This window comes from Garra rufa, chromosome 12, assembly GCF_049309525.1.
Source record: "Garra rufa chromosome 12, GarRuf1.0, whole genome shotgun sequence".
Classification (NCBI taxonomy): domain Eukaryota; kingdom Metazoa; phylum Chordata; class Actinopteri; order Cypriniformes; family Cyprinidae; genus Garra; species Garra rufa.
Genome location: NC_133372.1, coordinates 42,536,418 through 42,557,729, shown reverse-complemented (window position 1 = coordinate 42,557,729; position 21,312 = coordinate 42,536,418). Strand labels below are relative to the sequence as shown.

General features: G+C 34.1%; 2 protein-coding genes across 2 annotated transcripts in view; one reads left to right on the top strand and one right to left on the bottom strand.

Moving 5' to 3' along the window:
• LOC141347615 (replication termination factor 2-like) overlaps positions 1-19,110 on the top strand; it is a 28,141-nt gene extending 9,031 nt beyond the window's left edge. Inside the window, exons 6-8 of the mRNA XM_073852603.1 lie at positions 18,293-18,406; positions 18,665-18,716; positions 19,106-19,110. Of these exons, the coding sequence (XP_073708704.1) occupies positions 18,293-18,406; positions 18,665-18,716; positions 19,106-19,110 (171 nt within the window). The remainder of the gene's footprint in view (positions 1-18,292; positions 18,407-18,664; positions 18,717-19,105) is intronic.
• On the bottom strand, positions 1,944-10,340 carry LOC141347324 (beta-1,3-galactosyl-O-glycosyl-glycoprotein beta-1,6-N-acetylglucosaminyltransferase 7-like). Its single transcript, XM_073852331.1, has 4 exons — positions 9,980-10,340; positions 4,746-5,741; positions 4,471-4,566; positions 1,944-3,178 (listed from the first exon to the last, which is right to left on the bottom strand). Exons 2-4 carry the CDS (start codon positions 5,704-5,706, stop codon positions 2,976-2,978), a joined length of 1,260 nt encoding a protein of 419 aa, XP_073708432.1. The 5' UTR covers positions 5,707-5,741; positions 9,980-10,340; the 3' UTR covers positions 1,944-2,975.
• Positions 19,111-21,312: the final 2,202 nt, after the last annotated feature.

The window sequence follows — 21,312 nt, the reverse complement described above, 5'->3', positions numbered from 1 at the left end:
TTATTTGATAAACAAATACAGGAATATTGTGAAATATTATTGCAATTTAAAATAATTGTTTTCTATGTGGTTATACTGTAAAATATAATTTATTCCTCTGATGCAAAGCTGAATTATTTAGTAGCCATTACTCTATTCCTCAGTCACTTGATCCTTCAGAAATCATTCTGTTTCAAATACATGTAAATAGTGTTTTTTTTTTACTTATTTTTTTGAACCTTGCTTTTCGTCAAAGTATGAATCACTGTTTCCAGAAAAATTAAGCAGTATTTGGGCTTCAGTAATAATAATAATGATCAAGGAGCAAATCAGCATATAAGAATGATCTCTGAAGGATCATGTGACACTGAACACTGGAGTAATGATGCTAAAAATTCAGCTTTGCATTACAGAAATAAATTATATTTTAAAATATTTAAAAATAGAAACAAGCTATTTTGAATTGTAAAAATATTTCACAATATTAGCTTTTGCTGTATTTTGATCAAATAAATGTAGCCTTGGTGAGCAGAAGAGACTTCATAACATAAAAAGATAAAAAAAAACAAAAAAATCCTAATTCTTCCAAACTTTTGATGTTAATGCAACTAAAGTTTAACAGTCAGATTTCTATATGAAAGCTGTTTGGAAAGTTAACCAGTTTAACTGTATTTATGGTATAGCACACTTTGAGTTGCTTTATCACAGAAATGTGTTGGTTTTCTAACTTGCACCCACTAATCACTGACTCACAAATATCTAGTTTGTCAGTTTCAAATGCGGATGTGGATAATGAGTTATCATCCCAGGTGCAGATAAGCTCAGAGTTAAGCAGTCAGCAGCTCTGGTTGTGTTTTTCTTTGTCCAGGTGATTTGTCACCTTCTCTAGTGTGTTTGCGATTGGACAGAGTTGGACCGTGGCTAATGAGTGCAACTTGTCTTTCACTCTCAGTAGTGAATCATTAACCTCCCAGTCCCCAGTCTCGGTCTAATTGGTTTTAGGCTCAGCTAGCCTGCTTTTCTCTGTGGCATTTGTCTCAATTAATCTGAGCATTAAGGTGGAAATAGGGAAAATGCTTCCTGCAGTCTATCTCTTCTCCAACCGGCATAAACAAGTCAGATCACAGCGTGGCATGCTGTGCTTGGACAAACATTCAGTAATATTTGAATATAGTATAATGGCTATTCATTTCCAAGCAAATTTTTAACTATTCTTGGTGTTGTTAATCATAACCCGTGGTTATGTATTGTGTTACACGCGTCTAGGTTTTGAATAGGCATTTTTCTTTCTGTCGTTAACACCAGGGAAGGGAAAGCTGACCATAAATGTGACCCTGGACCACAAAACCAGTCATAAGGTTAAATTTTACAAAACTGAGATGTATACATCATATGAAAGATCAATAAATAAGCTTTCTATTGATGTATGGTTTATTTGGATAGGACAGTGTTTGGCCGAGATACATCTATTTGAAAATCTGGAATCTGAGGGTGCAAAAATATCAAAATCCTGAGAAAATCACCTTTAAAGTTGTCCAAATTAAGTTCTTAACAATGCATATAACTAATCAAAAATTACATTTTGATATATTTACAGTAGGAATTTTACAAAAAATCTTCATGGAACATGGCCTTTATATAATTTTCGAATGATTTTTGGCATAAAAGAAAAATCAATAATTTTGACCCATACAAAGTATTTTTGGCTATTGCTAAAAATATACCCCAGCGACTTAAGACTGGTTTTGTGGTCCAGGGTCACATATGAGACTTTTTTTTTTTTCTTTTTGAAAAGCATTGCTTAGAGCAAAGGTGCCCAAACCATATAAAACGAAGGGCCAAAAATCAAACTTGATCTAGGACCATGAGCCAAAATAAATATTAAAATATATTTATTACATTTTAAACATTACAAAAAAAAAAAAAATAACTTTGACACATGGATGCCAGTTATACCCTACCTCTTTGTGGTGATATGTTTGACTAAATGTCTATTAGTGGTCATGATGTAAATGTTTATGGCTATAATATGTCCCTCTGTTAGAATCAGATAATTTTTATATGTTGTTAGGAAATAATTTTTTCTATCCAAGTAAAAGAGGCTTATTTATTAAAACCACAATGGAGATGAAAGTGCTTGATATGTTCGGATGGGGTTTCAACGATTCAATACAAATCACAGCGCTGAAAATTAAGCATGAAGTCTAAACACTGTGAACAGTGTTGAGATCAAAATTGAGCAGATTTTCATGTTTACATAATTTGCATGAAAATTTACATATTGAAAATATGCGGTTTACATTATGATAGTATTACAGAGACATGCCATAATGATGCTCACTAAACTTGGGAGTAAGGATTGGCTATGCAAGTAAAAAAGAAAATCACAATATTTATCTATCAATTTTTTTGTTTTTAAAGTTTATTTTACTTCATATACTTTTTATCATTTTCTTTCTATATATAGTTGTAGTTCAGAATTTTTAAATAATTCTATGACAAATTGTAGTAAACGTTTTTGTTGTACTTTGATCTGGCCATGTATTTTTTTTATTTACCTTAAACAGTGCATTATGCAGTTAATAAATAAAAATAAATATAAATAACCATTACTATTAACAGTACAACAGTAATATTACTCATAACTCACATAACAGTCATTGTTCACATGTTTTCAGCATTTACACATCACAAGCTGCGCTGTCATGCGACGTGAATATTGACGCAATAAATTTGCACCGTAAAGCAGAAAATGTTCCAGTGAGGTTTCTGTTTATCCTTCCTTAATGTCTGCAGTGTCCATGAGAGATGGTACTTTGACGTCAAGAGGAGCGAGTGTTTGCTGATATTACAGATCATTTAGTGATACACATGATGTAGAGTTTTGAGTGCATGCAGAAGCCTGTAAACGGAGTGAATTTCCCTGTCCTTGACTTTTCGGTGATGTTTGTTTAGAAATAGTCCCCTGGTTTTGAAATGACAGTGCTGTTCATGACTTAGACCTCTGTGGTGAGATGCCATGATAGTTGAATGGGAACCGTAGCCTGCTGGAGAACTTTATGCCGATGCCACAGTTCCAGACAATCCAGGGCTTCTGGAAAGCTTGCGGTCTCAAATTTATTCGCAAACATGCTTTCTGTTTTGATAAGCCACGGTAAATCGTCAATCCCGTAAACACAAATATCCCTCACGTATTGTCCTGTAGAAACAAACACAGCAGGTTTAATACCCATAGACACTGGATTGCAATCCTATGTTTACATGATAATACAGACTGTTGTTGGCAAGCTGTGATGTTATGATGACTGCGCAAAAGCCTTAAATGGCTCTGTCTTAATATCTAGCTTTTTTCGGGGTTTCTGTGGGTCTTACAATGTTTGAATTCGCCCGTTCTCAAATTAAGGACTAAAAAGCTTTTAAATTGGAGAAGGATGTCTTCAATTCATAAAGTTGTTGCATTAAATGTTGCAATGCATTATATTTTTGGTTTGGTTTCCAATACAATCATCTAAACGGCCTTAAATTAAGACACGCAAACTGAACATATTCTATCTTGATTTCTGAGAAAATGTTTATACTTAGTTTCAATTTAAAACAAGAAAAAAAAGGTCTGTGAGGTGTGAAAACTTTTTTGTATTGAATTAAGTTTATTTTTTTTCTCAGCCCAGTAGCAGATTTTTTTGTCCTTGTTTGTGTTCATTTTTTATAAATTTCTTATAAAACAACTTATTTAATGTATCCAAAAGTATGCAAAATATGCTGCTGGGGTGCAAAATCTATAAATCGGTGCTCTTTCGTTACGGGATTCTATTATGTCCTTAAACTCATCAATCCAAGGCACTCAAAAAAACTTGTGAAAAAATAAAAAGGCCTTTTATTCACATGGTTTTAATCTAAAACAGCAAACGTGCACCAACGCGTTGCGGCTTACTTGCCTTCATCACCCTGAAATGTGAATAATTTTTTCAGTTTTTCGAGTGCCTTGGTTTGAGTTTTTTGAGATTTTGAGAAATACAAATAAAATTGTAATCTGTGGCAAAATAAAATGATACATTGACACTGGAAAACAAGCCAGAAATACTGAGAAAGAACATCACTTTTTTTTGCATCTGAAGGAGTTGTAATTTTATATTAGTGCTTAGAAGCAGATTTTTCAACCTAAAAGCAAACTAAAATTGATATCGAAAAGTTATGTTTATCTGTTGGAAGTTGTATTTTCAAACTTTGCAGCATTGCAAATACAAGACTTTACTTTTAGAGAACATATTGATGTATTTTTTCATTTAATTTATTTCTTAATTTTCTTTACTTGGTGACTAAAAAAGGTAAAGTATTACATTTATCTTTATAAAACCTGCATAAATTATTCTGAATAAATTTGGCATTGTGCACTAGAAATATTGTTCGTTCTGTGACAAATTGCTTTGGATAAAACCGTCTGATAAGTGCAGTAATGTCAGTGTTAAAAGTGTTCGCTAGCCGGTCTTGTACCTTTACAGCCCTGGTGTACTTTCCCTTCTTGGTCCCTCCATTTGATTGCACGAACGTTACCTTCCCATTCACCTTCTACGTAACTGCCAGGTGCTTCTGAGTAAACATGCAAGACCAATTTTGTGATTGGGAGAGATCACATATTTATAAGCAGTTTTCTGTCATCAGTATTGCTGTTATCTTGCGTAATCTCTGACTAGAACTAACACCGAGTCAACATTGCATTCAAAAGCTAATATAGCTAAGATAATCATGCTTCTTGCATTCTGACTTACCCTTCATGTGGTTTAGCGTCACCCAGTAATGCTCATCAGGGCTGAAGGTGTCTCTAGACCACTCCAGCAAGTCATTGGCCACCTTGTCTTTGAGGACAAACTCCACAAACGGTCTCGTCAAGGAGTAATAAGCAGTCCCAAAGTAAATTGTCAGGTTGTGAGGAGGTGGTCCCTTCTTTTGACCCTTGCCTTTTGGTGCGACATGAGTGCCTTTTACCTCCTCATACTGAAATTCAGTTCTGTGCTTCATAGTCGGTGGCTGTTTGATTCCCGGCGTCATGTTCCTGTTTTTCCATTTGGGTTCTTGCATGTACCTGACCAGCTCCAGGTTGGTCTGAATTGGGAAGTCCTGGCCGCACAGATTTATAACTCTCTTCCATTTTGTAGGAGACTTCACCAGGTCCTTCATGCAGTTGATGTCAGCCTGCAGACGGGAAAACCCAGCGTAGGTCACCTTTTCGTTGACGGACGCCACAAAGACGTTCGGGAAGCACCTAGATAGGTTTCTGACGCTCGTCTTATATTCTTGTGGCGCTTTAGCATCTATGTGAATGCAGTAGACGTTCTGTGGTGCATAAATGGCTCTCAGTAGCCGTACAAATGCTTCTAGTTCTTTGTGTATGGTGATTATGAAAGCCAAAGGGAAGTCTTTTTCTTCTTTGCTCAGCGGCGCCATAATAAAGTGCAGATCTGACTGCAAAAGAGTGCAGTTTGCATCTGATTTAGTCTCATAGCTGATTTTTTTACTGTCTGTTCGCTGCCATTTGAACCAGGGAGTTGCGGGTTGAAGAATGTCACAGTTTTTAGGGGCTGGTGTGGTTTGGCTGCTGTTAGCAGCCAAGTTAGTTGATGGAAGAGGAGTGTTGGATAGGTTGGCTTTCAGGTAAATGGCGGAACATATCAGAATGCAGATTCCAAGGCAGAAGAGAAAACTGCACTTGGTGTTCTCAAGCTGGACCATAATAGTCCAGCATCTGAAAAGCAGCTATAGACCTCCTGAAACAGAGCAGAAGAACAAAATGATCAGAGAGGCACTTGGGGAAGTGCTCAAATATACATCTTCCTTTCTGTTAATCATTAAATAAGCACTGAAGCACAGAACTGTTTCATAAATCATGTTGATAAAAAAGTGAAAGCAGTCTCTTCTGTTCGCCAAGGCTGCATTTATTTGAATAAAAATACAGTAAAAACAGTAATATTGTAAAATGCAATTTCAATTTTATTACAATTTCAAAGAACTGTGTCCTATGTGGATATATTGTTAAATTAAATTTATTGTTGTGATCAAAGCAGATTTTTGGCATCATTATTCCAGTCTTTAGTGTCACATGATCCTTCAGAGTTTATTCTAATATGCCAATTTACTGCTCAAGAAGCATTGCATTATTATTATCAATTGTAAAAATAGTTTTGCTGCTTCATATTTATAAGGAAACCTTGATACACAACCATTTTTCACATTTTTTTTTTCGATAAATAGAAAGTTCAAAAGAACAGCATTTATTTGAAATAGAAATCTTTTATACATTATAAATATCTTAACTAGCGCGTTTGATTAATTGGAAGCATCCTTGATGAATGAAAAGAATTCAATTCTTTTTATTTTTGTGCTTTAAACAAATACAGACTTTTCCACAGTTATTTTCTGTGGTAAAGTATCACAGAATCATTAGACATAAAGTGTAACACTTTATAATAAATGTTAACAGAAATCACAGACAAGTAAGAAACAACAGAATTTAATAATCTATGCTAATGTTAATTTGTTAGTTAAACGTTCATTTAAAATGCATTGTATTATGGTAATTTGTACAATTTGAAATGTTACTGTACTTTGAAATTAACATTAACCAGTATTTCTGAGTACTGTTAAGATTTTGTTGATTGTTATTTTATGTTAGCTTAATTCATTTTAAGCAAGTAAACATTTTGATGTTTGAACTATAATTATTCCATGTTTAAATAATGAACAAATTTGCCTAATCTAGCTTCTGAAGGTGAATCATGTCACTCCAGAGCAGTTTTAGAGCACATGTTTTGGGTGGCTCCATCTCAGCTGTGTTGTGAAGTCATGGGCAGAAGTAATCATATCATTACATACATGGGTTGGATAAACATTTTTCAGTGGGTGTCTCCATTACTCAGGAGTATTTTTTCCTTTCTCATAATGACGCATAATGGTGTGGCCCCCTTTGACAGTAACGCCGATTGTCTTCACATTTCTAGAAGGGTACAAACATTTTTTTTTCCCCAACCTGGCTCTAACTCTGTTGTGGCACTCTTTTCTAAGCCCAGCAACCCTCGGGTTTCCTTTTAATAGCACCCTAGAGAGCTGTGTTCGCTGCTGGAGGTCCCAGTTGCTGGACACAAATGAGCTTTGGAGATCAGTTTTAAGTCATTTAATGAACCCTCAGTGGTTTAGAAAACACGCTGACATTGTCACCTTAAAGAATGAAAAGCACACACCGTTCTATTAGCCTAACGTAATGTGTACAGTGTGTGAGCTGTTAGTTACACGTTAGCTCAAGTTTAAGATCGCTATCAAATCATATCTAGTTTTAAAGCAATCCAGAGGATTGTAAAAATGGTGCAATGGGATTTTAAGAGCTACTTTTGGATGACAGCACTGTATGTCTCTTAAGAAGGTGTGACTGAGTTTTACTAAAGATTCATTGTCACTGTGAAATGTGGTTGGCTTAATATTTAATAAAAAATAAATGATTTAACAAATTATTTTTCTATGTATATTTACGCTTACTGTATTATTTTATTATCATTGAGATATTGCTATAGTTGGTAATGCATATTAACATATATGTTTTTAGTTTAGTTAATTTAGTTTTGGTTATTTTATTATAAAATAATTTTAGCAAAAACATTTTTTAAGGTTTTAGTTGTCTATAATTACCGTGAGTCATCCCTATGCAGAGTGTTTCAAATAAGTTGCTTATAAGGTTCCTTTTATATAGGATGCTTTCTATATATAAAGTAGCAACTTGTGGTTCACATCAGTTCCTTGGTTACATGTGATGCAAGTGTTGCAAGGTTTGCAGATATCCTTGCATGCCTCACATAGATCAATATGAGAGGATGCTGTGGTTTTGGGTAATGCTTTTAGCACGAAGCACATGTACTTCTGCAGAAACTCATCATCAACACCCTGTTTAGTAGATCAGTTGTTAAAATGAGAACACAAGTTGCCAACATTTTGCATTATTAAAGACCTCTAGATATCTCTTCTTGACCAAAATTTTAGCATATAGTGATGTTGATGTATGTTTGCATCAACATAATTAATGATAATCTATGTCTACGGCTGTATTAAACTGTATTGACTGCTGTTGTTCTTTTATACCAGGGGTGTTAAACTATGGTCCCGGAGGGCCGCAGGCCTGTACATTTTAGTTCCAACCCTGCTTTATCACACATTGCATGTTGTCAAACTAGCCTAAATGACTTGATTAACTGGATCAGGTGTGGTTAATGAGGGTTGAATCTAAACTGAGCAGGGCTGTGGCCCTCCAGGAACTGAGTTTGACTGTTTAATAACTTTAATAGGAATTGCATTATCATAAATGGTTTAAGGCAGGGTTCCATTTTACCCTGGAGAGCAAATGCCCTGCGGAGTTTAGCTCCAACCCTGATCAAGCTCACCTACCTGTGATTCTCTAATGATCCGGAAGATCTTGATTGGCATGCTCAGGTGTGTTTGATTAGGGTTAAATGGATCTCGTGGGCCAGATTTGAGGATCCCTGGTTTAAGGCAATGGCCAACAAACCAATTACTAAAGAAAACTTGTGCAACTTCTACTTCAGTGGAAAAGTTTACATCGAGCGGTTCTCTAAAACGACCTTTAAAATATATACAGTAATGAGCACAGTTGCAATACATTTTCATGTTTTCACATGACCAATGCTGTTTTTGACATGAGCTCATATGTGAAGATTTGGGAAAGCACAAAGGCAGCTGTATTTCTACTGTAATGGGATACAAATTGATTTTTTAATAAAATAATTATGTAAAATACAGTAAGAAAGACACTAGTGATCTAATACAGTGGTTCTCAATCCTGGTCCTGGGGGACCCCTGCTCTGCACATTTTGCATGTCTCTCTTATTTAACACACCTGATTGAGATCTTCAGCTTGTTAGTTCAGTTCATGGATCTCTCTCCTAATGAGCTGATCTCAGTCAGGTGTGTTAAATAAGGGAGACATGCAAAATGTGCAGAGCAGGGGTCCCCCAGGACCAGGATTGAGAACCACTGATCTAATAGACCCTTACTGCAGGTTTGAAATATGTGCACAAATTAAGTTTTTTTTTTTTTTTTTTTAATTCTATAATTTTTGTTCAGTAAATTGAATGCAGGTGTACATTCTTAAAAATTAAGGTGCTTTAAAAGGTTCTTCACAACGATGCCATAGAAGAACCATTCAGTCAAAGATTCTTTAAAGAACCATCTCTTTATTACCTCTTTATAATCTGAAGAACCTTCTTTCACCACAAAGAATGTTTAATTTTAATGAAAAAGAAAGGTCCTTCGGATGTTAAAGGTTCTTTATGGAACCATTCAGACAAAAAGGTTCTTCTATGGCATCGTGAAACAGTGTAACATCAGCAAATCTCTAAAAAGAATCTCTAAAAATTGTGTAATCTAGGAAGGTTTATTAATGAGTTTGTCTCAAGTCTTGAATATTGATTGATTAAGGAAGCGATAAAAAAGCACATGAACTTTAAACTCATTCCAGCGTTAAGTATTAATCACAATACTGTATATTAATCACTTTGAATAGAAAGCTTCCTGAACTTTAGCACATATGCTTTCATTGATAACACAATCTCAGTGCCATTTTGTTGTTTTGTACCGAATGGAACTGAGAAAGATGATTGATTTTCGACGTGTCTCAGTAGTTGTTAGGTAGCATGTGAACTTATAAAGCACCTGCTAACATAATAATTGTACAGTCAAACCACAGGCTTCAAGAGCAAAATTGGTATCGCTACCATTGTGCTGATGAAGGTGAAAGATGTTTCTTTTTTTTTTCCTCGATTGTATGTCTACTAATAGTGTATAAGCATTCTTTATACATGATAGATTTGACTTTTAATATAGTTAAAAAGCTAAATGAAACCTCCTTACAGGCTCTCCCCTACACATGTTTTGGATTTCTCAAACATAAACATCAAGTGCATTAGACACAGTCCAATAAATCTATGAGTCAAAGTGTGCCTACCTTTCAGCTCAAGCCGTTTCCACTTCTGTAAATGGGTTTAAATATTCACAAATATGCTGACATCCACATGACCTCTGTCTAAAAAGCTCCTTCATAAGCAGCAATCCCCTGCCGAGCGTTTACTATCAGTGCCTTTCTGAGAGAGAGAGAGAGAGAGAGAGAAACTGCTCTGGCTGTGAGCCGGCTATCGCTGTTATGAGTTCGCTGTGAAAGCACGGTCCTCCCGAGTCTCTGGGGCTTGGCTGCTCGGTAACACTCCCCATGACAGAAGGGGAGGAGGAGCTTGAGGAGGTGAAATACGGTTGGTCCAGTTCACGCTGTAATTCACACCTCTTTTGCTTTTAACACTCTTATCTCAAGAGAATTGTATTGTTGTTGAGCATGACATTTCATCAATACCATAATGCCTAACCAGTTCTGTAACCTGTTCTGTTCATGTTTATGGTTGACTAAAGCAGTTTTAGCAGACCTGAATGACTTTCATACATAAAGGCAGGGATTTAGGGATTTAAATTAGTAAACAAATACTTGCTAATTCTGACATAATTAGGTCAGTTCTTTTATTGTTTGCATTTTGATGTGAATAAGGTCAAACTTCAACAAGCTTCAACTGGACTTTAGCAGTCCATTTATATAGTAGCTTTGTGTACATAACATTGCAAAAAATGTAATTTGGAATATTGTTCAATAAGGAAATTGTGCACAGTAATATCATAAATGTGGGAATTAGCTACTAATTCGTTCAAATAGTTGTCGTCTGCATAAAAATGAATATTCTGTCATTTAGTCACTTAGTTTGATTATTTGCATTTTGAATGTGAATAAGGACTGTCAAGCTTCAAAAATAACATAAAGCTAAACATATCTAGCTTTTTAAACAACTGGCCAAAATTGCACTTTTTTTTTTTTTTTTTTACAAAAAACACTTATAATTTGTAATGTTCATTGAGGAAATTGTGTACTATATGATAGGGAATGTAGGAATTAGTTACTAATTGGTTCAGTTTTAAAGTGCATATTGCAGGTTAGAGACTCCGGTGAATTGATGAATAGAAAAATAATGTAGGAACCAGATTTTCTTTAAAATATACTTCAAAATACGCTATTAAGGCTTCTAGAGACGTTTTTGTGAGAGAATTTTACTTCCGCATCTGAAAAACTGGCAAACCGGTAGTGACGTAACGAGAGGGAGAGCGGTCAATGTAAACCATAGGAAAACAATGGATCGCAATGACTGTTCGGACGCAGAGAACGTTTAAAATGTTTATTTACACTTGTATGACGAACCACACACACAAATACGATCCTGCTATGTGGCCAAGAGAGCAGGGACATGCCAGGATTAAACAGAACAACGATCAGAGGAGACAAATTAAGTTGTGGAGTGAGGAGAACAGGGCAGGTGTCTGTGAGAGATCAGTGTTAGCTGACGATATCTAATCGGGCAAAATCATAGCATTTGTCATCTAGAAGTATTGAATTCTACTTACCAGTAACACAAACGAATGATCGTTGATCAAGCGTGTCATACTCATTAATATCCGACGCAAAAGTTACGTGATATAGCGGGGTTTTATTACCGCGCGCGCGCGAGATAGAGAGAGAGAGATAAACACCTTTTTGTTTTATTATATGCTTATATGGGAAATGCCCCCAAACTTGATGTGCTGTCTCTGACTCTGCACCCAGGCTTTGAGGCTTGCTGTCTGAAATCAAAATAGGTTCTACATACAGCTTAAATGCATCTCCAGGCCAGCAGACATGAGTAAGTTTATGGTAACGTTAGAGATAATTTATTACTCTGAGCTAAATACTTGTACGTACAAATAAACAGTAAAATTTAATCTCAATTACAGTTTGACTATATTTAGGTCACAAATACATGTACAGTAAAACGTTTTGATGCCATTGGTATAAGACAATTAATATTGACAGCATACAGTCAAGTTGTCTGCTGGTATTCATCAGGAAGCCCTTACCTGCATGTGTTGTGTCAGCTATTAGACAGTTTACAGAGGAAGGATTACTTTATAAAGGTTTTGAATGGCCCCATTTTGGTGACAAACAATAAAAAATAAACAATCACAAATTGTCTTACTGTATACATTTTTTATATGAAGTGTACAACATATATATCAAGCAGATCTGCATTTGGGGCTAATTCAATTCAGTTTCATTTATACAGCAATAAATCATAAATATTATTTCATAGTAGGCTACTGTTAATACCCAACTTAAAACACAACATTGCAACTGTTAATATATACATGTAGATGTACAAAACATATACTACTGAAAGAAAAATATTTTCAGTGTGGGTATCACACTAATGTGTGACATTAGAGAAGGTTAATAACAGCTGGCTCCACTGCTTCAGATCTTCACACAGCCTCATGTCTTGCAATGTCTCCCAAAGCCCTATAAACACAACACATGACAATAAATTACAAATTAGCTGTGCAAACAATGTGACCAAGCTGTAACTAGACTTGATGATTATAATATTAACAAACTGAGGATAACTGACCAGTAATGCCTTCTCCTACCGTTTTTACACGGTTCTTAAAATGATATTGCATGCTTACAAGCTAGCTACGGTGCTTTACAAAAACTTATACACATCTCGTTGTCTCATTATTTAAATAAATATGTTCACGGATTTGGTATTTAGGAGAAGTTATGAGAAGAAAAACAAACTTACGGTGCAGTTCACGTTTTCGTCGAGTTGCATCTCTGACGGCTTCGGACGAACCACAGTCTGACAGCGGACCCGATGAAGCTGCTGTGTGCACCGAAGGAACTGCACCGGCTCTGAGCCTCACTTGGTTCTTGCTTCAGCATCTCATGTTGAACTGCATCATATCGCCGGGATGATAATCCTCCAGAGTAAAGTGAACGCGTTTTTCGAAGCAGATGCATTAGTATAGGCCAGTCACTTCATCCGCACAAACGCACCCATATACGGAAGATAGCACCGTTCTTTTTATTGTAAGTAAACCCGTGGACACGATGTCCTGACAGGCTGGAGTTTGTGCAGCCTCCATAAACACAATAATTTACCATGACGATGATCAATTGAAATTAAAAATAACTACTGAAAACACACTAACTCACGACTGCTCCTACTGAATAGCAACAGAGCTTGGCGAACGACTCCCTCTCGTGACGTCATATGACGCGGTGTGGAAAAAAAAGCTGTTTTTGAGAGCGGTCAAGGAAACCGTCACTTTGTCTTCTAAATTTGTGCCCTTAGGTCTTGTAAAATATTTTCAAATAGTGCATTAACGGTTCGTATAGTATTTTCATTCACGAATATATGTTTATCTCGAATTTTTTTTTAACCTGCAATATGCACTTTAAACAAATAGTTGCTGTCATGCATAAAAAATGACCATTTTGTCATCATTTGGTTATTTATTTTGTTAATAAATAACCAAATGTCGAGCTTTAAACAACAATAAATAAATAAAATAATAAACATCTGTAAATCTGTAAAAATAGCTACTTTAGCAGTCCATATGTAGTATCTTTGTGTAAACAGCAGAACAATAATGTTTTTATTGCAGTAATGCAGTGATGCGCATTAAGAACACAATGCACATTCCTGGTCTGATTGTGCACAAAGATAGTAAATTGTGTTCATTTTGATTTCATATTGACTTGATTATAGTTGCTATTTTGCGTAAAAATTTAAATTTTGTCATCATTTAGTCATTTATTTTGATCATTTGCATTTTGAGTGTGAACAAGGAAATGTTGAAAAAAATTTAGGAATTTGTTCACAATAAGGTCAGGAATGTGCATTAAGAAAGAAAATTACACTTTTTTATTTCATATTAACTCTAGTTAATTGCTACTTTGCATGAAAATTCTGTCATCATCCAGTCATTAATTTCAATCATTTGCATTTTAAATGTAAACAAGGACTGTCTAGCTTCAAAAAAGCTCAATAAAAAGCCATGTTAGCAGTACATATTTACTTTTTGTAAACAACAGACCAAAACTTTACATTCATTTGCAATATTGTGCATCGAGGGAATTGTGCACAGTAAGATCATGAATGCGGGAATGAGTAACTAATAGTTGCTATCATGCATAAAAATGTCATTTTAAATATGAATAAGGACAGTCAAGCTTTAAATAAATCAAAACGAAACAAAAACTCTGTAAAAATAGCTACTTTAGTAGTCCATATGTAGTATTTGACATAGAGACTGTAAATTGTGTCTGTTTTGATTTCATATTGACTTGATTATAGTTGCTATTTTGCATTTGCATCAACATCTAGTCATTTATTTTGATAATTTGCATTGAGGAATTTGTGCACAATAAGGTCAGGAATGTGCATTAAGAAAGAAAATAGCCCTTTTTAATTTCATATTAACTCTAGTTAATTGCTACCTTGTATGAAAATCCTGTCATCATCCAGTCATTAATTTCAATCATTTGCATTTTAAATGTGAACAAGGACTGTCAAGCTTCAAAAAAGCTCAGTAAAAAGCTATGTTAGCAGTACATGATTACTTTTTGTAAACAACAGACCAAAATATTACATAATTTGCAATAAAGTGCATTGAGGAAATTGTGCACAGTAAGATCAGTGATTTATATAGATAAAGTAAATGTCCATTTTGATTTCATGTTAAAGCTTCAACCAGATTTAGCATAGTTTGTTTAGTATTCCGTTTGTTTAGCAAATCTCTGTTTGCTCTCTCCACCTCCTGTACTCTTCGTCAGATGCCTGCTTTGCAGATAAATGTGATTCCAGATGCATTAGCTCCTTGTTTTTTCCCGACACGAACGCGGAGACAGAAAGCAACCGACCTGTAGCGAGCCCGAGGGCCGGTGGGCCGTGCGTGATGAGCGAGGGAGATTAGCGCTCTTGTGTGTGCTAGTGCTGCTCATGTGCAAGACAATAGCTGTTGCTAAATGCCTTTGTCATTGTGTGTGTGTTTGGCTTTCAGTTAACTTAGTCATCGGTACAAGATTCTTTCTGCTTTTTAGGCAAAGCTGTCATACCTGCTTTATGACCTGTTCTGTGATATATTAACAGTTCTTCAGTTTGTGGATTTCGCTTTCAGGCAGTTTTTTAGGTAATTGGTAATTTTAACTAATAGTATACTTGCGTTGTGTTTTAGTCTTAATGACTTTACTATGTACATAGTAAAAAAAAATGATTATTGGGGTATGTTTTCCAAGAAAATACTTTTTCAGTTTTTCTTCTTAAAATTTCACATTTAATTTAATGCGTTACTTGCCTTTTTTTGTCATTTCTGAGTGAAAATTATTTCAACAACCATGTTTTTTTTTTCTTTTTTTTTTACCTTCAACATGAGAGAATTTTGTTTTACTGTAATTTTCTGTGTTTCGACATGTGTAAAGAATTATAGGTTAAATGAAGCTGTAATATTTAGTTTTAGTCTAGTTCTTAAGCCAGGTTTGATCTCTCTGTAATTCCTACTGTTTTGTAATGCAGTGCCTTTGTTGTATAATAACAAAGGCTTAGCCGTTCTAAAACCTTCGATTTTTCTCCTCTCCGAGACTTGGTAATGAATATATTTCCATGTGTAAGTAGAAAAACTTTGAATGAATCATACACCTAATTTAGTCTCCAGCAACATTTTCGGAAAGTTTGAGCCCAGGGGTAGAGATTACTCATGCCTCAGAAGTCAATAATTATGTCATAATTTGTACATTATTCCTTAATCTTTAAATGCAAGCAACTTACCCCATAGACTTCCATTGTAAGGGTGTGATTAATAACCTGAAAGATGAGTTCAGTGAAGTCTTTGTTAATTGGCAGCCTATCACAGGTGCTATGGTTAGATAGGAATGTTTATTAAACCTAAAACATTCCTTTAACTTACCAGGTATGTGAGGAACTAAGGTTAAACATAGAAAGGACTATCAGGAGTTATCTATTAGTGTAGGACAAATGTCAATATTCACTGATGTTTTATCCACCCGTTTTGCCTCAATGAATCAGACTAAAGTAATGTTTACATGTGATTATCTGTGAGATAATCACAAATCATCTGAGCTGACATAGTATACGTTTTGATAACTCAAAACTATGACAAAACACACTGACACAAATACAAATTCAATTAAAACTGGAATGAAACTAATTATCCACAACTTCTTAGAGATGTGTTCAAAGAGGAGACGGTCTGTTTGTTGTTTTGCAGATTTAAATAGATTTTTTTTAATTGCAGCTTTTCATTTCATTGTCAGCTATAAAGCATTTAAAAAAAAAGTTTTTTGATTTATTTGATGTGCATTTAAACCCCACAGCTTTTAGACATCTAAAAACACCAAATACACCTAATTTAGTCTCCAGCAACATTTTAGGAAAGTAAAGGGTAAAGATTACTCATGCCTCAGAAGTCAATAACTATGTCATAATTTGTACTATATTCCTTAATCTTAAATGCAAGCACCTTACCTGAAATAGACAATAAAGTGTAGTTGGCAGGTGATTTTATTTTTTATAATTTGTTTTTTAATTATTGTATTTTATTTCAATAGTTTTTTTTTTATTATATATGCATGTTTTTGTGTTTTTATTTTATTTATTTAATTTAATTTGTAATTTTTTATTTTTATTTTTATGTATTTTTTTTCTGCCAAACCTAGCCATTTAACAGTATTTAAAATTTTCAGCAGGGCTCTGAACCGGTTCAAGGAACGAAAACGAAAACCGAAAACAATTGACATTGAACAGGAACAAAAACAAAAACGAAAACAAAATCAATTTTAATCGTTCTGAACAGAAACGGAAACAGAAATTCCAAATTAACCGGTTAATAACGGTATTTTTATCGTTCTCTTTATTATATCAATTTGGCAGACCAAAAACATGAATTCAAATTGTGTGCGCAAATGCGACGGTGACGCATACACCGTAAAATGCCCGCGAAGCAGACATAAGCAGAGCCCTTTCTGATGCGACGAGCTTAAGGTTACCAAGCACCTGGCTGTTTCATGTGCAAAGGTATGTTTAGGTTTAAGTTATTGTAGCCTAATTAAAACTTGTAGTTAAAATTATGCATTACGTTTTCTTTTGCTTTTATGCATTAAATGTAAAAGCATAACTATCTGGAGTTTGAGTGAAAATAGCCTATAATTGGCTATATTAGGTAAGGAATATGCCGTAGCCAGCTATGAGGTCACCGAGGTCTGGACCTCGGTCATTTTTGTATATTCAAAAATAAAATGCCAAGCTCTCTGAATGATTATTTAGCCGTTTAAACCACCTCATATCACATGAGTGTTTGCAATTCATGTTGATGCGAGAAGGTAGCGCAGTGAACGGGGCTTGAGAGCGCGTTGAGTGAGAGCGCGTGTGCAGCCTCCGTTTGTTGCCAGATCCACCTATTATACGTGTATTTTGACTCATTTTTCCAATTTATTGTGACACTTTGGGACGTTTATAAAGTGGAAAGTTGAACGTTAGTGTTACTGATATATTAATCTTATTTACAAAACACAAGATTTGAACTTATTTCGGATATCTTTTTCTTTATTTTTGTAATTGCTTGTTTTTCGTAGCAATATCCGGCAACATTGTACATTCATAAAAAAAATCTTTTAGACAATCTGTAATTTAATTGCTGACAGGAAGATAACACAATCGGTAAGACAAACGCAGCGATCATCGTTAATATCTGAAAGAAATGTATAACACTACCAAAAACAATAGCATAATACAAATCTGTTTGTTACAGAATGAAATAGGCTACTATGACTAATAACGTTACCGTTACTGGCCAGCAGGAAGACGTCTCATGCTCTTTAGTCAACGTTAAGTCATCAAAAAAACATTAATTAAAGCGGTGTTTCTCAACCTTACTTCGGACCTCAATTTTCAAACCCTAGTTACGGCCTTCAGGTGAACTTGTTTACTTTCGGTTTTAAAGACAAGAAGTTCAGATGACACGAACACGGAATTTGGTTGAATCATTTGTAAACATAATGCCAAACATGTTATTAAAAGGCACACACTATCTATCTATCTATCTATCTATCTATCTATCTATCTATCTATCTATCTATCTATCTATCTATCTATCTATCTATCTATCTATCTATCTATCTATCTATCGCACCGTGTAATAAAATAACGTTATTAACCGGTATTTTTTCTAGAAAACCGTTCTCGGAACGTATTGTTTAATGAGGAACGCAAGAACAGAAACGTTATAATATCGATTCTGCTCGGAGTGAACCGAATGGATTTTTTTTTCGTTTTTAAGCCCTGATTTTCAGTAATTTTAATTTTCACGTTCTTGTTATTGTGTTTGTTTTTAACAGTGTGGAGATCCTTTTCAAGAAGACGACCTTGTGACGCTGAATGGGACTAAAGAGGAGGTGGAGAAGCTACAGAAGGCCATGGAGGAGCGCCGTTTCAAGGCTAAAACTGCAAAAGTAAATTGATTCCTTGCTGGTATAGAATTGCAGTGGTCTTTGTGATGTGCTTGTTGTAAGCTATGATTAAAAATTACCAGCAAATGCATTACTGTAATGTAATCTGTAAGAGATGAGGAAGTGAAAATGCACACTGAACATACTGAATGAGCAAAAAAACGCTTTCACTTCCTTTCTTTTACCTTCCACGTTCTTTTATTTCATATGATTTAAAAAAATAAATAAATAATGTTAGGAATTTGTATTTTTTCTGTACAGAAATCAAAGAAGAGCAAGGATGCTAAAGTCTCCAAGTCGCAAGATTCAGCAGGTACAGTAACACACATTGTTTGCTTTATAAATCACATTGAAGTTTCTGATCACTCTGCATCGAGTATTTCAGAGACATGCTACATAAAAATAAAATTAAAGCAATATTTCATCCAGAAATTAAAATTTGGTATCATTTACTTACCCTTATGTCATTCCAAGCTCTTATTAATTTCTTTCTTGTCATGTGGAACACAAAAGTGTGAATACATTTCACTAATAATCATCAGTGGCTCATAAAGCTGTCAAATCTTTTTTTGCAGCATGTCACAATCAGTCATGCGGTGATGATTCAGTGCGACTGACTGTGGCGTTAAAATATTTAGCAATGCGATATTGAGCAATGCAATACTATGTTGTTGTGTTTTTTTTTTGTGTTTTTGTTTTTAGTATAATTTGTACACTATTAAAATGTTTTTATATTGTGAATTAGCTTTTATTTTTAAATTTTCAGATTTTATATATGTAATTTTGTCATTTTGTAATTTTTTTTTGTAATTTTCTTGTAAAAGTTTTTTACTATATATATATATATATATATATATATATATATATATATATATATATATATATATATATATATATATATAATATTATTTTTTTTTTTTGTAATTTTATGTCATTTTGTAATTTTTTTTGTAATTTTTTGTTAAAGGTTTTTACTAGTTGGTAATTGTATTTCAACATTTCTAATACATATATTTCAGCTTTCAATTGACAAAAATATTTTTACAATTTTAGTTAATGCTAACATTGTGAAAGAGAGAAACATTTTCAGTACATAGGTAGATAACAAGAAAATAATGTATTTGGCTTTATAAGACCTGCAAAATAGTGCATATGAGCTACTTGTGACTTCATTTTAAAGCTGCTGTTCACCATCCACTTCAGTTCTGCTTTAAATCTCAGTTTATTGTTTGAGCTATTGAGTCATCTTAAGTGCGACTAGGAGACTTTTCTATGTAAAGATTGTTTAGTTTTCCTGTGGGTGTATTTTACTGTATGTAAACAGCCTCTGTCCCATGCGCATATTGTGTCAAACTTGTACCGGGTTTACCAGCTTTACCGGCATTGCATCAAGACAGCTTTGTCAAGACAGATTGAGGGTGACCTTAAACAGATGAGCTCAGTAAGATATTCAATCACACTAGTCTCATGTTAACACTCATAATGGCACAATGGACCTTTGGAATGCTCTGTAAGGATGTTGATTTTATATCAAATAGTCTTTTTTTGAATAAACTCAAAGTTGAAAACTTCACAAATGCATAACTGGACCAATATTGAGCTTGTGATCAGAGTCTGCTTTTGTGTCAGTCACAAGGCAATTCCCTGCCAGAAATGCCCCATAGACTTCCATTGTAAGGCTGTGATTAATAGCCTGAAAGAAGAGTTCAGTGAAGTCTTTGTAAATTGGCAGTACATCACAGGTGCTATGGTTAGATAGGAATGTTTATTAAACCTAAAACATTCCTTTAGCTTACCAAGTATGTGAGGAACTAAGGTTAAACATAGAAAGGACTATCAGGAGTTATCTATAGTGAGTGTAGGACAAATGTCAATATTCACTGATGTTTTATCCACCCGTTTAGTTTTGCCTCAATGAATCAGGCTAAAGTAATGTTTACATGTGATTATCTGTGAGATAATCACAAATCATCTGAGCTGACATAGTATACGTTTTGATAACTCAAAACTATGACAAAACACACTGACACAAATACAAATTCAATTAAAACTGGAATGAAACTAATTATCCACAACTTCTTGGAGATGTGTTCAAAGAGGAGTTCTCCCCACAGAAATGGGAAAATCCACACTGACTACATTTATTGCATTTACTGCGGCTCATAAAAGTTCTTTGCCCTGTTTCATGTTTGCTTTTAGATTGTACATTTACTAATGAGCTGTTAAAGATTACATGATATCATCTAGATTGTCAGTAGGCTTTAGCAATTATATTATAGTGTGGTTTTATTATTTTATACTATTGTTTTCTGTGTCTGGATGTGTATCACATTTCTGTGAGCTTTTTTATGAATATTATTTTGCTAGTGTAAACAAACACATAATTGTGGCAAATACATTTTTTTATTTATTCTTTTTATTTTATATATTTAATATGAGCTGCAAGTAAAAATAATTGAAATGCTGTGTATAATAAATTTAAAGTTAGTTTTAGAGTATGACTTTTACAGTGGGATAGCGCAAATATTTATTTATTTAATAATGTTACAATATCATATATGGCATATTTAACATCAGCTATTCAAAAGCATCATGCATATTCAACATTTGTTGTTTTACTTAACTAAAACCAAAATCATTAAACTTAAAATAAACTTTTTATTTTATTTAGCAATATTATTTTAATTTATTTTAACTTGTACTAAAATAACTAAAACCAAAATCAAATTTAATAAAAACTGTATAGACACGTTCAAAAGTAGTAAAAGAAAAACACAACAAAACCTAAAACCACAAAACAGAAAAAAAGAAAATTAAAATACAAATAATGTGTAAGTGTATGAGGGTAGATGATGCATCACATTTCTGTGAACTTTTTTTATGAATATATTATTTTTTATTTCTTTAAT

Excerpts from the sequence above, each read along its gene's own strand:
- LOC141347324 (XM_073852331.1), bottom strand. The coding sequence starts at position 5,706 with ATGGTCCAGCTTGAGAACACCAAGTGCAGTTTTCTCTTCTGCCTTGGA. Across the intron at positions 4,567-4,745 it reads GACGCTAAACCACATGAAGG|AAGCACCTGGCAGTTACGTA; the intron begins GTAAGTCAGAAT and ends ATGTTTACTCAG. Across the intron at positions 3,179-4,470 it reads AGTACACCAGGGCTGTAAAG|GACAATACGTGAGGGATATT; the intron begins GTACAAGACCGG and ends TTGTTTCTACAG.